We start from the raw sequence: 15,717 nt of genomic DNA on the forward strand, positions 1-15,717 counted from the left end.
TCTGTGGAGATCCCTGAAGAGAGTATGATTCTTAAAATCTGGACTTTACATAATTCACATCAGCCCTGTTCAGGTACTTACTGGAAGAAAGATGCAGCTGCTTGCCAGAACTCAGCACTCCACTCCAGATCTCTGCTGCCTTAGTCTCTGTCGCGGATTTCTGAGTTCTGGTAGTTACCTGGACCACTGAGGCATTGCCACAAGACTTCTTCTCTTTTGAAACATCCTTTTTCTCTAAATATTAGGATAGCTACACCAGCTTGTTTCTTAGATCCATTTGCTTGGAAAGCCTTTTCCCAGCCCTTTACTCGGAGGTAGTGTCTATCTTTGAAGTTAAGGTGTGTTTCTTGTATGCAGCAGATGGATAGGTTCTGTTTTCTTATCCATTCTGTTAGCCTATGTCTTTTTATAGGTGAGTTGAGACTATTGATATTGATGGATATTAATGACCAGTGATTGTTAATTCCTGTTATTTTTTGTGGTTGTGTTGTGTTGTCCTTCTGTGGTGTATGTTGGTGTGGGATTATCTATTGCTTGATTTTTCATGGATGCGTTTAGCTTCTTTGGGTTGAATTTTCCCTTCTAGTGCTTTCTGTAGGGCTGGGTTTGTAGACAGGTATTGATTAAATCTGGTTTTATCCTGGAATATTTTGTTTACTCCGCCTATGGTGATTAAGAGTTTTGCTGGGTATAATAGTCTGGGTTGGCATCCGTGGTCTCTTAGTGTCTGCATGAGATTTGTCCATGATCTTCTAGCTTTCATAGTCTCTATTGAGTAGTCTGGTGTTATTCTGATGGGTTTACCTTTATATGTTACTTGGTCTTTTTCCTTTGCGGCTCTTAATATTTTTTCTTTGTTCTCTGTGTTTAGTGTTTTAATTATTATGTGGCGAGGGGACTTTTTTTTTGGATCCAGCCTATTCGGTGTTCTGTAAACTTCTTTTATCTTCATAGGTATTTCTTTCTTTAGGTTAGGAAAGTTTTATTCTATGATTTTGTTGAATATATTTTCTGTGCCTTTGAGTTGGTATTCTTCTCCTTCTTCTATCCCTATTATTCTTAGGTTTGGTCTTTTCATGGTGTCCCAAATTTCCTGGACGTTTTGTGTTAGGACTTTTTTGTCTTTATTGTTTTCTTTGACTGATGAATCTACTTTCTCTATCGTGTCTTCAGTATCAGAGATTCTCTGTTCCATCTCTTGCAATCGGTTGGTTATGCTTGTTTCTGTAGTTCCTGTTCGTTTTGTCAGAATTCCTATTTCCAGCATTCCCTCAGCATGTGTTTTCTTTATTATCTCAAATTCATTTTTCAGATCTTGGAATGTTTCTTTCATCTGTTTAATTGCTTTTTCTTGGCTTGATTTGATTTCTTCCCATTTTTTATTCGTTTTTTCTTCCATTTGTTTAAGGGAGTTTTTTATTTCCTCTTTAATGGAGTTTTTCATTTCCTCTTTAAGGGAAGTTTTTATTTCCTCTTTAAGAGAGTTTTTCATTTCCTCTTTAAGGAAAGTTTTTATTTCCTCTTTAAGGTAGTTTTTCATTTCCTCTTTAAGGAAAGTTTTTATTTCCTCATTGAGGGAATGTTTTATTTCTTCTTTAAGGGCCTCTATCATCTTCTTAAAGTCATTTTTAGGGTTGATTTCTTCTGTTTCTTCTGTCATGGTATGTTTAGGTCTTGCAGGTGTAGAATCACTAGGTTCTGATGTTGCCATATAGGTCTTTATGTTATTGCCTGTATTTTTGCGCTGGCGTCTACTCATCTTTTCCTCTGTGCGGTGCAGGTGGTGTCTGTGTCTGAGAGTGCCTCTCTTGTTCTAATTTTTAGTCTTGGTTTAGTAGGGAGGGGTTCTTGGTTAAATTGGTGCTATTGGGCTGTTTCTTCAGGGACAGCTGATTTCAGTCGGTGAATTATATACTTATGATTCTGGTGATCTGGTTTAGTGTCTGGGTAGCGCCTTCTTCTGTGTTCCCAGGTCACGTTTTGTTCATTTGTCAACTCCTCAGCTGATCTTGTTTCTTCAGACTTCCAACTGTAGGCATCTGAATCCTCTCCCAGATGGGTTTCAGCTGAGCAGGGTAGTCTCACCAACACCTCCAAGTTGTTGGGTTTCAGAGGATCAGCAGTTGGGCCCTGGGTTGTCCCCAGACAGAGTGCCCAGACTCGCCCTGGTTCCGACCCACGGAGATAGCCTCTTCCCCACGTGTTGGGGCCAGGGGCGTCCCCGCTCCAAGCTGCGTCCTCCCCTCTCCGTCCCCGGGCCTGTCCACTCATGCGGCCCGCCGCCACAGGCCCACCTGCATCCACTTGTCTCAACCGCCGGGCCTGTATGTCCCTGTCAGCTACCGCTGGGTCTTTCTGCCTCTGTGGGCCGCCAACGGGCCTGTATGTCTCCGCCGGCTGCCACCGGGCCTGTATGTCTCTGCCAGTTGCCGCTGGGCCTGTATGACCCACAGCTCACTAATTATTATGCATGTACCCATTGTGATTCCAGATGACCCTTTCTGCCACCTTTTCCTGTGTCTTTGTGTGATATTTTGATAGCATGCACAATATTCAGTTTTGATTTTAAAACTGGTAAGCAGTCACTTGTTCTGGACAGTGAAATTATCCAGTATGGTTTGTGGGAGATGGGTTTCTGCTTTGTGCTCATGTGAGTATCATGTTTTTGAATAGAGAAAGTACATTATTTAATGAAGAAATTTTCCGAGGGAAACTACCTCCAGTAAGAATCATAATTCTCGATGAGCCAGAATAGTAGTATTCTTCCACACTTAGGTGAATGGAGCCCTGGCATGCCTTGTCTTTGCAATCTCTTTCAAAGGGGGTCATTTCTTCCACTTCATCTCCTGCTTCTGCACCCAGCTCCAGATAGGGAAAAACATGCTCTCCCTCCTTGTTCTCCAAAATTGTTCTGCTCGTTCTTGTCTCTGTCAACTTTATTTGCTCCACTCCCATCTCTCAGGTAACGCATTTCTCTTCCTTCGCATACTCCCCAAAACTCATTTCCTCAAATTACACCACCAATGTCCCTCAGTCTAATTTTTTTCCTATGGAAATGAACAAAATTCTTTTCTAATTTGAGTTACAGCCATGGCTACAGCTTGTTTAGAAGTATATTTTACACTATTGGATTTTGAGTTCCTGGAAACCAAGAGCCCTGTCTTTCTAAGGTCAGAAGGTAAGTTTGTGAGAGCATTAAACATAGGTGTGAAATTCACAGTTGCAAGGCACTTGCAATCCATGGAGCAAGCACAGACACAATTGATGTCGTCATCTCAGGTCCATGGTGTATCATTAATGGGAAATGTATGGTCTAGGTTTGAGAACAGTTGCTTAAAACATCTGCCACAGGAGTGCTATTTTGGCATGACTCATAAAGTCCATGTCTCTGACAAGGAGTCCTATGTCCTGCAAACACCCTTACAACTCTGTTAGGTCAACTCTTTAAAATGCTGTTGTTTTCATGGGGAATCCTTGGTAATTGTACAAGTGCCTGTGATTTTATTTTATCTTCAATCACCCTCTCCTTCTCTTATAGGTGAAAACCATGACTGACCCTGTTGATGGTACTGAGCCATCAGACCTTGACAGAGAACTTTGCATTAAGTGTGTCACCTCGGTCACACAGGACAGCATCTATATCGACAAGGAAACTTCTTTCCCTGTCCATCTCTTTTCTGGAGGTAAGATTTATAGTTTTAAAAGCAAACAGCAAGTGTTATTATTCCTAGGGGCATAAGTGTTATGCCCCACTTTAAGTCCATATGCTTGCAAGGCCAGAACTTGACCAAAGGAGCCATCTCCCTAGCCCCTCTCTGTGAGTTTTGTTGTTGTTACTGCCATTGTTTGCTTGTATTTCTCTAATCACTCCTAAGATTAGGCACGCAAACCGTTAGTGAGGATTTTGTTCCTGTTTTCTCAAAACAGCTAATTGGTTTTTGCTCACTTTACAGTTCAGACTTAACTGTATGAGTTGCATAAATCAACTTTGGATTTGTGGTGCTTATTGCTGGTTTTTCACCACTGAAGATCAAACTCATGTTTTTTACACTGCACTCTACCACTGAGCTACATCATCAGCTGATTTGTAGTTCTGTATGCTGAGTATTAGCCCCTATGTGTTTTAAAGAATACTACTGTGAATCATAAAATTATTCCCCTGTACTATAGGGTCTAAAGGGATTTGGTGCCCTCTTCTGGCCTCTTTGGAACATACCAGGCACACATTTGGTACACATAAATACATGCATTCAAAAAACCCCTGCACACAAAACGTAATTTTCTTTTTTTGGCTTTTCAAACAGGGTTTCTCTGTGTGGCCCCAGCCATTCTGGAACTCACTCTATAAACCATGCTGGCCTCGAACTAGGAGATTCACTTGTCTCTGCTTCCCAAGTGCAGGGATTAAAGGTGTAACCACCACCACCTGGCAATAAATTTTAAAAAATTAAAATAATCTCCTATGACTCGTTTCCTTCTGCTGGGTTGCCTTTTCCAGCTTCGGTGTGAGAGCATCTGCCTGGTCTTATTGTATCTTGTTTTGTTGTCTCCTGCAGATCTGCTCTTTTCTTATGAGAGAATGAGTGGGAGTGGATCTAGAGGAGAGGGGAGGTGGTGGGGAGCTGGGAGGAAAGGAGGAAGGGAAACTGTGGGCAGAATTTATTGTATGAGAGAAGAATCTATTTTCTTTCCTTTTGGGGGGAGTTGGTTTTCACATTTTTATTGGGGGGCAACAAGGTAGGGTCCTCATCCATCAGCAGGATTATTTGCAGGTTCTTCAGCCTTTCTAGGTATGGGAACTGAGGGTCCTGGGAGTGGCTGGGTACATTAGGCATGTTCCCATTTTCTTGCACAGGCATTGGGTAGTTGTAGGGTGGGTGTGGCCTGGTTGATCAAAACTGCGTACTTGGTGTAAGGGCTGACTATGAGCATAATTATAGCAAGGCCCAGACACTACCATCACTGACTCCTTCACTGAGGCATCTTGAAGGAAGAGAGACTCCTGGCTATCTTGGTCTTTGCCAAGAAGAATCTAGTTTCAATAAAAATAAGTAAAATAAAATAACATATTCCCTCATAATGTCTGTAAGAATTTTATTTTCGTTTTTGTTCATCTGAATTTTCATGTGTGCTATCAGAAAAGAAACCAGTTATTTTAACCTTCATATGGAAACCAACTGTTGCAGGAATTTCGGGGAAGCGGAATTTTCTCTAGTCCCCAATGTGAGCACCATCATTTTTTTGCAGCCTTTTCCCAGTTAACACCCACTTTGATGGTGATGTCTATAAATTGCTCAGGATGTATCCCTGTAAAATCCCTCTTGCATTTGGGGCTTCCAGTGAACATCTGTTATCAACTGTTGGCCAAAAGCTGTGTTGACCACTGTCCAGTGCACAGGGGCCTCCGGGTCAAAACAGGTATACTGTCTTTAACTGTCACAGAGCTAGTCATACAATTGGTTCAGGGACTCATCAGAGCACTGAGTGACTCTTCAAATTTTGACCAAGATTATGACTCCACAATCTCCATTCTGAACTCCTCCAGCCTGACTTTCATCATTCTTAGAAGTGCCTGGAGAACCTCTGGTGTGTTGGGTTACATTTGGGACACTTATCAGGAAGGAAGGTGTCGGCAAATCACTTCAGGTTAATAGTGTTTGTGATGCCTGAATGATCAGCCAGGCAGGTGCTGCCTAGTAGACCCTACACTCTTTCCTCTGGAGGTAAAAAGGGCAATCAGGAGCTGCTGGCAGTTGCCCCAAGTAAGTTAGTGGCTGTGCATAATGGTAGACATGAGGAAGAGTGCTGTCGGTTGATTTTTCTACTCTTTTGGGGCCCCACCACCCAGTTCCCACATAAATACAGAGAGGCTTTTCTTACTTTTAAATGCCCTGCCATAGCTTGACTTGTTTCTAGCCAGCTTTTCTGAACTTAAATTACCCCATCTACCTTTTCCCTCTGGTCTTTTCTTTTCTTCTGTGTATCTTATTTTCACTCTTACTCATGGCTGGCTGGGTGGCTGGGTGGCTGGGCTCCTGGCCCCCAACACCCTCCCCTCCTTGTGCTCTTGCTCTTTCTTCTTTTTCTCCCACATTTTCTCCTTCTATTTATTCTCTCTGTCCGCCAGGCCGGCCTATCCTTTCTCCTGCCTAGTTATTGGCCGGTCAGCTTTTTATTAGGCCACCAGGTGTTTTAGATAGACACAGTAACACAGCTTCACAGTTAAAACAAATGCAACATAAACAAAAGTAACACAACTCAAAATAATATTCTACAACACTTGATCATAACTTGTGGCTGCTCTAAGTATGGTGGGGTGTGATGTCACTAGTTCAGGAGATCAGTAGTGGTGAATGCCTGATAAATATAATGAACTGGGTCTGGTCTGAGAATCCTGTCCTCCTGGAGGTTGGCTGGCCATGGAGTTTGACACCACAGGCACGGGGCACTCAATGGCTGGTCACTGGGAAGCCTTCATGGACCTGGACCTTAAGCATACTGAGGTGGAGGATACCCTCCAGCGGTCTGTGGAAAAGGGGCCAATGGCAGCTGTGGCATGAGCCGTCAGACGGGAAGTCAGGATACAAAGCAGACATTGGCACTTTGTTCTGAATTCTTAGTGTGGGGATGGCCACCTTCAGGGGGAGGTGTAGATGGTGGAAGTTCCAAATCTTGATCCTCTAACTGGAAGCTAGGTGGCTTTTTCAGGGTTGAAACTCCTCTTAGAGATCAGGACAGCAGTGGATACCCAAGAGGCATGGAATTGAACTCTGTCTTGTGGGTAGAGGGCCAGACTACACCAGGTATTGATGTAAGGAAACTGGTCCAGGTGGCCTGGCTCCCCAGTGCAGGCATCCTTCACTCTGCAGATGTTGGAAAGGTCCAGGATTCCTTCTAAAGGGCAGGAAATGTGGAAGGAGGGCCAGTTAACTTCACAGAAGGTCCTCCTCAGTATAGGAAGGACTTTGGGGGGGGGTGCCACCTCTCAGACTACTAAAAGTGTACTCTCATCTTTCTGTTCGAAGTAGACCTGGGTCTGGTCTTTCATTTCTCTGCACTTGCATGTTTGGTATACTATCACAGGAAGAGGATCCACAGATAAACACTAAGTTTAACAAATGGAATAGCTGGTAGAAAATAAAAGATATTGTAGAGAAAAAAACTTTGGAAAGGCATAGAGAGACTCAAGCAAGAAGGCGAGCTGTAATGTTAAATCCAACCTGGTCACATTTGCCTGCTCACTCCTGGAACCTTGAGTTAAATGCTTTGCTTCTCTATGCTGCTTAATGGCCCACGAGGACACTGGTAACACTGAAGCTGCTCCTCCTTAAAGAAAATGATGCATCTACCCTAAGGGCAGGGCTATTTCTTTGCTAAAATCATGTTCCAATAGGGCATGGTTTTGAATTAACAAGGTACCTTCCTAAAATGAGTTCATGTTCCTAATGAAATCACCAGGATGTTTAAAAGAAGAGTCATAGTTCATTTCTTTGGATTACATGCTCATTGTGTTTTATTAACCCAGAGCCTTAGAAATAATTGTGAATTACAAGGCTTGGTCAATATACATTTCCACTGGGATCATTGATACTGCTCTCCAAGAACAGTGTGGTTGAATGCTGTCCACAGCAACCACATTCACGATGTCATACAATCCCGGAGTATAATCTGTAGGCTTCTGGAGGGAATCCTCAGTAAAAAAGATACAGGATTCCACCACACCAGTTTTTCCATCAGTACTGGTAACACAAACCTACGATGAGAAATGAAGGCAATGAGTATGGAGAAGCATAACCCACCACAGATGGACCTCAACAACCCCTTGGCTCTACTCAGCAGGTCCTTCAACCCATCACTGATTCTCATCCTTGACACACAGGGAATGCCTGGGTACTGTGTTATCACAATGAGTCAGCATCCCACCTCATTTCTATTAAACCACAGAAATAACACAAACATTGGGTGAATTATGAGAAGATGTGCCCTTCATGCTACACAATGTGATTTCACACTCTGCCTCCCTGACTTTACATCTTATTCTCAGGCTGTACTAGACAAGGTCTTACCCATCCTTATAAGCAGGCTGAACACCTCAAACCCAGTGCACTCACAGTTTCCCCACAATGGCCACACAGCCAAGACGCTTTTGAAATGTTTTTCACAGAACACCCTAACGTCAAGTAAAGCACAAAAGCTAGGAGTTAACAATGTGTATATTCTACATTATTTTCTGCTTATTTCCTTTTCAATCAGTGAGTTTGTCCACTTTGACAGGGAATACACTAGCAAACATACCAAACAAAGTCCTGGGCAAAAAAGTAACCAGGAAGGAAAAATAGGCAACTACCTATTCATGACAAGGGCAACATGGAAGCAAATTACCTCATCCATATTCTGGGAGCTTAAGGGGCTCACGGTGTGGATGTCCATGTTTGACGTGCCTGTCTTCATGGAATACTCAACCAGCAACAAGTCTCCTTTGTAAGGCATGAATTCTAAAACAGCCAAGAACATTAGAAGTGTAAATATTATGGCACTCAGGTCATGTCACAATACCTAAGACCCTTCATCAAGGCGATATGCTGACAAACATTTCCTGAATGCAAAGTAACTTTTCCAAATACTTACACAGACATCTCAAATATCTTCCTACAGGAAGGGATGCTTAAGGCCTTTAAACACTGGTTCTTCGACAATGATTTAGTCACAGACATGGATAACTAAAAACTGTGTGTCTCAGGGTGAAAGTTACAGATAGGAATACTGGATTTTCTCATCAAGTGGTCATTTTGAGATCTCTTTTAAGGATGGAAGCCAGGTACACAGTAGGATCATATGCTTCAACCTTGGTACCTAGGCTAGGGACAAAATATGAGAGCCTATCTGATGAATATTCTGGAAAGAGGACACAGAAAGAAAGAGGCCTATCTGCACCTTTGCTCTGAAACGGTGGATGTATTTTCAAGATAAATGTCTTATACTTGTATGATGTTATCATTGATGATATTTTGCATGTATCCTGATGCAGTGGCAGAAAGATTATGCCCTCAGCACTCAGAAGAGTCAGGGATGGGTTTGCTAAGGTCATGAACAATTCTCAGATGCATAGTGAGTTTCAGATAACTTAGAGGAACCCTGTATGAGAAATCAAAACAGCCAAACCAATCAATTGAATAGTGAAAACCACATGGATGCATGATGATGGCACTGGGGGACAGGACCGCTATGTGATACTTAAAATATTACCCACTTTCCCCATTTTAATCATACCCCACTTTCAATTTCAAGGACACTTCCCACACTCTTGTTCTTTGCTTTTAAAACTATAAATCTTACCTCCAGAAAACAGATGGACAGGGAAAGAAGTTTCCTTGTCGATATAGATGCTGTCCTGTGTGACCGAGGTGACACACTTAATACAAAGTTCTCTGTCAAGTTCTGATTGCTCAGTACCATCAACAGGGTCAGTCATGGTTTTCACCTATAAGAGAGGGAGACGGTGGTTGAAGATAAAATAAAAATTACAGGCCGGAGACTGTACAGTTACCAAGGATTCCCCATGAAAATAATAGCATTTTAAAAAGTTGACCTAACAGAGTTGTAAGGGCTTTTGCAGGACATAGGACTCCATGTTAGAGACATGGACTTTATTAGTTATGCCAAAATAACACTCCTGTGGCAGAAATCTTCTAAGCAACTGTTCTCAAACCTAAACCATACATTTCCCATTAATGATACACCGTTGGCCTGAGATGATGACATCAATTGTGTCTGTGCTTGCTCCATGGATTGCAAGTGCCTTGCAACTGTGAATTTCACACCTATGTTTAATGCTCTTACAAACTCACCTTCTGACCTTAGAAAGACAGGGCTCTTGCTTTCCAGGAACTCAAAATCCAATAGTGTAAAATATACTTCTAAATGAGGTGTAGTCATGGCTGTAACTCAAATTAATTTTTAGACTGACATTGGTGGTGTAATGTGAGGAAATGGGTTTTGCAGGATATTTGAAGGAAGAGAAATGGGTTACCTGGGAGATGGGAGTGGAGCAGAATAAAGTTGACAGAGACAAGAACGAGCAGAACAATTTTGGAGAACAAGAAGGGAGAGCATGTTTTTCCCTATCTGGACATGGGTGCAGAAGCAGGAGATGAAGTGGAAGAAATAACCCCCATCACAAGAGATTGCAAAGGAAAACCAAGCCCAGGAACTTTTCACACACACGAGAGCAAAGGAAAGGTGGAACTCCCTCCATTTGAACCACAGAACAAAGTGTATACCTATCACTATGACGGCAATTGAGCCCAATCACCTGTTAACTGAAACTTGATGTGTTAGCTAAGGATGGACATGGACAAACAGAGGAAGTCCCTGCGTCCTCAGCTGAGCTCAGACCTTGCTGTCATAAGGCCTACTTACTTATCTGCCTTTCCCAGCTCCTCTGATTACCCTCGGTGTCTTCATTCAGTCTATCCACTCTTGAACCTGGCAAATATTCTGTTTTTTGCCTCTGCATCTGGACATACATCTGTATTTTTGATGAAATCACCCTGGTCCACAACAATTGATAGTACAAAAGCAGCTCCTTCACTAAAGCAAGTTTCAGTTTCTGTTCTTACCAATAAAGACTGTATTTACATTTTTGAAAAATTATTTTTTTTAATTTATTTTACATCCTGACCTCAGTTTTCCCTCTCTCCTCTCCTCCCAGTCCCTCCCTCCACCTCCCCTCTGCCCTTCCCCAATTCAATCATCTGTTTCTTTTCACAAAAGGGCAGGCCTCCCACGAGTATCAACAAAACATGGCATATCTTGTTGGAGTAAGACTAAGCATTTGCCCATGTAGTAAGTCTGGAAAAGGAATCAGAGGAGAAAGTGGGAAATAATCTTGAACATAATGGCATAGGAGACAACTTCCTGAACAGATAACCCATCTTGCAGGCACCAAGATCAACATTTAACAAATGGGATCTTATGGAATTGAAATGTTTCTGTAAGGCAAAAGACACCATCAATAGGACAAAACAGCAGCCTACAAAATGGAAAAAGATCTTCACTAACCCCACCTCTGACAGAGGGCTGTTTTCCAATCTATATAAAGAACTCAGGAACCTAGATATCAACAAACCAAATAATCATCCAATTAAAAGCATGGGGTACAGATCTAAACAGAGTTCTCAACACAAGGATCTCAAATGGCCGAGAAAAACGTAAAAAGATGTCCAATATCCTTAGTCATCAGGGAAATTCAAATCAAAATGACTCTGAGATTCCATCTTTCACCTGTGGGAATGACTAAAATAAAAAAACACAAAGGCCAGCTCATTCTGGAGAGCATGTGGTGCAAGGGGAACACTCCTCCATTGCTAGTGTAAGTGCAAACTTTCTACAGCCAGTTTGGAGGCCAGCTCCACTACCCTTGGGCATAAATCCAAATGATTCTCCATCCTACCACAAAGACACATGCTCAACTATGTTCATAGTAGCTTTATTCATAACAGCCAGAACCTAGAAACAATCCAGATGTCCCTCAACTAAGGAATGGATAAAGAAAATATGGTACATTTACACTGAAAGTGATACCTGGAAAGGGAGGTGCATTTGGGGGTCAGGTAAAATCCTGGCACAAGGGAATCTCCCAGGATTCTACAAGGATGACCCCAACTAAGACTCTTAAGCAATAGCAGATAACGTAGCCTGAACTGGCCATCTTCTGTGACCAGATCGGTGCCTAGCCCAATTGTCACCAGAGAGGCTTCATCCAGCAACTGATGGAAAAACAGATGCAGACCCACAGCCCAACATGAGGTAGAGTTCAGGGAATCCTGCAGAAGAGGAGTAGAAAGGATTGTAGGAGCCAGAGGGGTCAAGGACACCACAAGAAAACTCACAGAATCAACTAACCTGGGCTCATAGGGGCTCACAGAGACTGACCCGACAACCAGGGAGCCTGCGTGGGACTAATGTAGGCACTGTGCATGTATGTTACAGTTGTGTAGCTTGGTCCTTTTGTGGGACTCCTAACAATGGGAACCAGGGCTGTCTTCAACTCATTTACTGGCTTTTGGGACCCCACTCCATTTACTTTTTTTCCATCCATTTGAAACCTCCTGAAACACTGCTCCAGCCTCTTTAAAAAGTTGTGCTCATCATGTAACCTGTATTTTCTGTGCATTTACATATTGATTGTGGTGTGGTATATGAAAATTAGGAATAGCAATTAAGACTGAAATAAAAAAAAAAAAAAAACCCCGCCGGGCGGTGGTGGCACACGCTTTTAATCCCAGCACTCAGGAGGCAGAGCCAGGTTTATCTCTGTGAGTTCGAGGCCAGCCTGGTCTACAGAGGGAGATCCAGGAAAGGTGCAAAGCTACACAGAGAAATCGTGTCTCGAAAAACCAAAACCATAAAAAAAACAACCATGTAATCTTGTCCATATTACCAAAGTAAGCAGGATTTTCTTGCAAATTGCTGCCATTAAAACTACTGTGTCTTATGAATTTATTGTTATTCAATAAATTCTGACATTGTAAAAGACACAACTGTTCACCTATGTTATGACAGAGTACATTAATGACATAATATTTTTGATATTTTTAAAATATTTGAAAAACAAAAAACTGTAAGTTTTAAAAAAACCAGTGGGAGAACACATTCCTATTTTCCTAGTAAATATATTCTTACAAATGTGGAAAGGTCTAGGATGGATCTATGTTTGAGAAGAACAAGAAGTGAAAATGATAACTTTATCATTAAGATGATAATTCAAACTAAGATCAGGAGCCTGCTTCCGGTTTTCAATTTTACCATGATTTTACAATAACAGTCTTCCAGTGTTTTCCAATACTGGCAAAGGTATCTTCTGTGGCCTGCTGTTGAGACTCTCAATTGGAACAACATAAGTAAGAGTAATTTGACAATAGCCATCAATATGTAAAGAGTTGAACGGAAGTGATGATTACAGAACCCACATGGAGGCTCAGCACCTCCTCAGGCAGCAGGAACACGTGGTACACAGATGCACACGCAGGCAAAACACTCATGCACATGGCATAATAAAAAGAAATCTAAAAAATTAAAGTAAATAAACACATACACTTCAATTGACATAGAAAAGAGTGTGAACAATACAGTCTTTGACATATCAATTCTTCTAGTTTGGATACTGAATAGAAAATGGCTGGCCACTATATGATGGAAGTTGCAGGATTATACAGAATCATTTCCATGTTTTTCAAATATTAAGAGAACTGATACAAAATATTTAGAAACAGAATAAGCATCACTGCATTCAAATTCTATAACATCAAATCCACTAGGCTCAGAGAAGTGGGATGTCAACTTTGACCATACATCATCATTTTCTTAATCTTTTTTTGGTGAAAATTTTATTTTTGCATAGAAGAGAAGTTTTAAGGTTATTAAGTTTATGGTCTAAAAAGAAAAGCCAGGAAACCCTTTTATCTATTTTCAGCAAGAAACTGTACATCTCTAATTTTTTATTCATATTTACAATGTAATTTGATCAAAGTGTTACTAAAATGCATGATAGTATCACACTTTTCTTTTTTCCTCTTATATAATATCATGACCACAGTTTCCCCCCCTTCCTCCCCTTCCAATGAGGCCTCCATCCACTCCTTTCTCTTTTCTGAATCTTTTTGAAAAATGGGTTCTCACCATGTAACTCTGGCTGTCCTGGAACTCACTATATAGATCAGGCTGGCCTTAAACTGAGAAAATTGCCTTCCTCTCCTTCCTGAGTCCACACCACCATTCCCATCACACACAGTGTTTTGAATGAGAATGTCCCCAAGAGACTCAAGGTGTTTGAAAACTTAATCCCTATGGAGGGACTGTTTGGGGAGGTTTAAGAGGTGTGAATTTATTGCAAGAGGTTTGAAAATGTAAAGACTAGCAACATTTCTAGTAGTGTCTCTGTGCATTGAGGCTGCATTTGAAGAGGTAAGCTCTCAACTTCCTGCTTCTGTTACCATACCTGCTGCTTGCTGCCTACCGTCCCTACCTGCCTTGATGGACTCACTCATTTTTCTAGAACCATAAGAACAAATAAACACACTTCCTTAAGTTGCTCTCATCATGGTATTTTATCACAGCAACAGAGAAGTAAGTAATACACCAAGAGACTCTGGGTGAAGTCAGGCATACCTTGATTGCTTTTTGGATATGAGTTGTTTCGTTTTCTTCCACGAGAGCAATGACACTTGTCCCAGTGTTCAGTGGGACTTTGCTATACAACATGTCAGTATTGAAAAAGATAGATTCATTAATCCAGCCACAGTCGGTACACAGGGTGGTCACAATTCCTCTGACAGTCTTCAACTTGGAGATATCTATGGCACAGATAAACTAAGGTCACAATGGTTCATATCAAATGCAATCCGTCTCCACACAGAAGTCCTACTCTGAGCACCTGTGTAGATGTGAGCACATATCATCACTTCTCTGACCATAACAACCGTTCCTGGGCCCTAAGATTGTGACCACTGAATGTCACTTCCACAGCATCTGTGGGTGGCCTGTCCCAGTAAGAGTACAAGTCCTGTTCAGGAAGCCTCTTTAAACTCCCATTATTGCTGGTATATGCCTGTCTCAGCAGCAGCAGCAGCAGCAGCAAATGCATGACCATGGCTCTAAATTCAGACCGAGCATTAAAAGATATGTGCAGATGTAAGGACATGTTTCCAAATTGTCTTTTATTCTTAATGAACATAATGGGTAAGTAATGTTTTGGGAACTGGCTCCAGTATCCTGCTGGGACAACCGGCCACCTTCCTTCATGGTACCCTCCTTATGACTGACTCTGCCTCCTGGCTTCAGATACTTGTGTCCATGGGAAACAAGGCCAAATTCAGTCTCCAGTGAGATGTTCCCTTTTCTGGGGAATACACAGAGGTGTCTTGCAAGAGGAAAGGGGGAGAGACAGTACATCCCGCAAAGACTTGTGTCAAGTCTTCTTTGAGTTGTTCTACATACCCTCCTGCTTTGGCTCACCAAGGGAGCTTGGGGCACAGTTCAGTGTTGGCCTAACTCTTGGGAACTCAGGGACACCCTCACGCTCAACAGCCACTCAGGATGGTGGCAGGTCCCTCCGCACCATCTCTGTCCCACTGCACCTCATGGTGGAGAGAGACCCTTTTCTGAGGAGTCCTTTGAATGACAGATAAAGGGACTCCAAGAGGCATACCTTGAAGTTGTTCCTGTGGTGTTTCTTCAGACCCTGTCTTCCACTGAAAGATAGCTGAAATTCGCTGCCAAAGTCTCTGCATACTGGTGTCACCACCAGCCTGGGCAATGCCGAGGCTTGCGAATGAATCACTACGCCTGATGTTATGAATCTCAGGATCTGGCCCCACTTATCTTCTCCAGCCTCTGTGAGATGGTAGTGACCAGCTAAAGGGCAGCCCTCAGGAATGACAGGGACAGGGAACCACCCTGGCTTCTGGCAGCTCCCTTCAAGCTCCCAGGGAGAGTCCACCTCTTTCCACTGCCCAGCCAATGAGAGTCAATGGGATGTTACATCACTGCCAATGAGAGGCACTGGGAGGAGACTTTTGGCCCCACCCACCCATTGTGAGTTCATCAATATGAAGGTCCCTGGAAAAATCTGCGTGTAGGTGTGCCCTTGGGGGTACTCAGTTTGGATGTAAAAGGGTCTCCTTCCTACGTTTTCGATAGAACCAGGGTTTTGTCTTA

General features: G+C 42.4%; 1 protein-coding gene across 1 annotated transcript; it reads right to left on the reverse strand.

The window, feature by feature from the left end:
• Window positions 1-7,546: 7,546 nt before the first annotated feature.
• Window positions 7,547-15,290, reverse strand: LOC143270941 (cancer/testis antigen 55-like). Its single transcript, XM_076562320.1, has 5 exons — window positions 15,209-15,290; window positions 14,170-14,354; window positions 9,454-9,481; window positions 8,383-8,495; window positions 7,547-7,753 (listed from the first exon to the last, which is right to left on the reverse strand). The coding sequence occupies exons 1-5, from the start codon at window positions 15,288-15,290 to the stop codon at window positions 7,547-7,549; spliced, it is 615 nt and encodes a 204-aa protein (XP_076418435.1).
• Between the last annotated feature and the right edge of the window lie 427 nt (window positions 15,291-15,717).

The sequence above is a fragment of the Peromyscus maniculatus genome, chromosome X (genome assembly GCF_049852395.1).
Source record: "Peromyscus maniculatus bairdii isolate BWxNUB_F1_BW_parent chromosome X, HU_Pman_BW_mat_3.1, whole genome shotgun sequence".
Lineage (NCBI taxonomy): Eukaryota > Metazoa > Chordata > Mammalia > Rodentia > Cricetidae > Peromyscus > Peromyscus maniculatus.

Coding starts and splice junctions, on each gene's coding strand:
- LOC143270941 (XM_076562320.1), bottom strand. CDS start 15,290: ATGCAGAGACTTTGGCAGCGAATTTCAGCTATCTTTCAGTGGAAGACA. Junction 8,496..9,453: donor CATGACTGACCCTGTTGATG/GTACTGAGCAAT, acceptor TGGCTGTTTTAG/AATTCATGCCTTACAAAGGA. Junction 7,754..8,382: donor GCTCCCAGAATATGGATGAG/GTAATTTGCTTC, acceptor TTCTCATCGTAG/GTTTGTGTTACCAGTACTGA.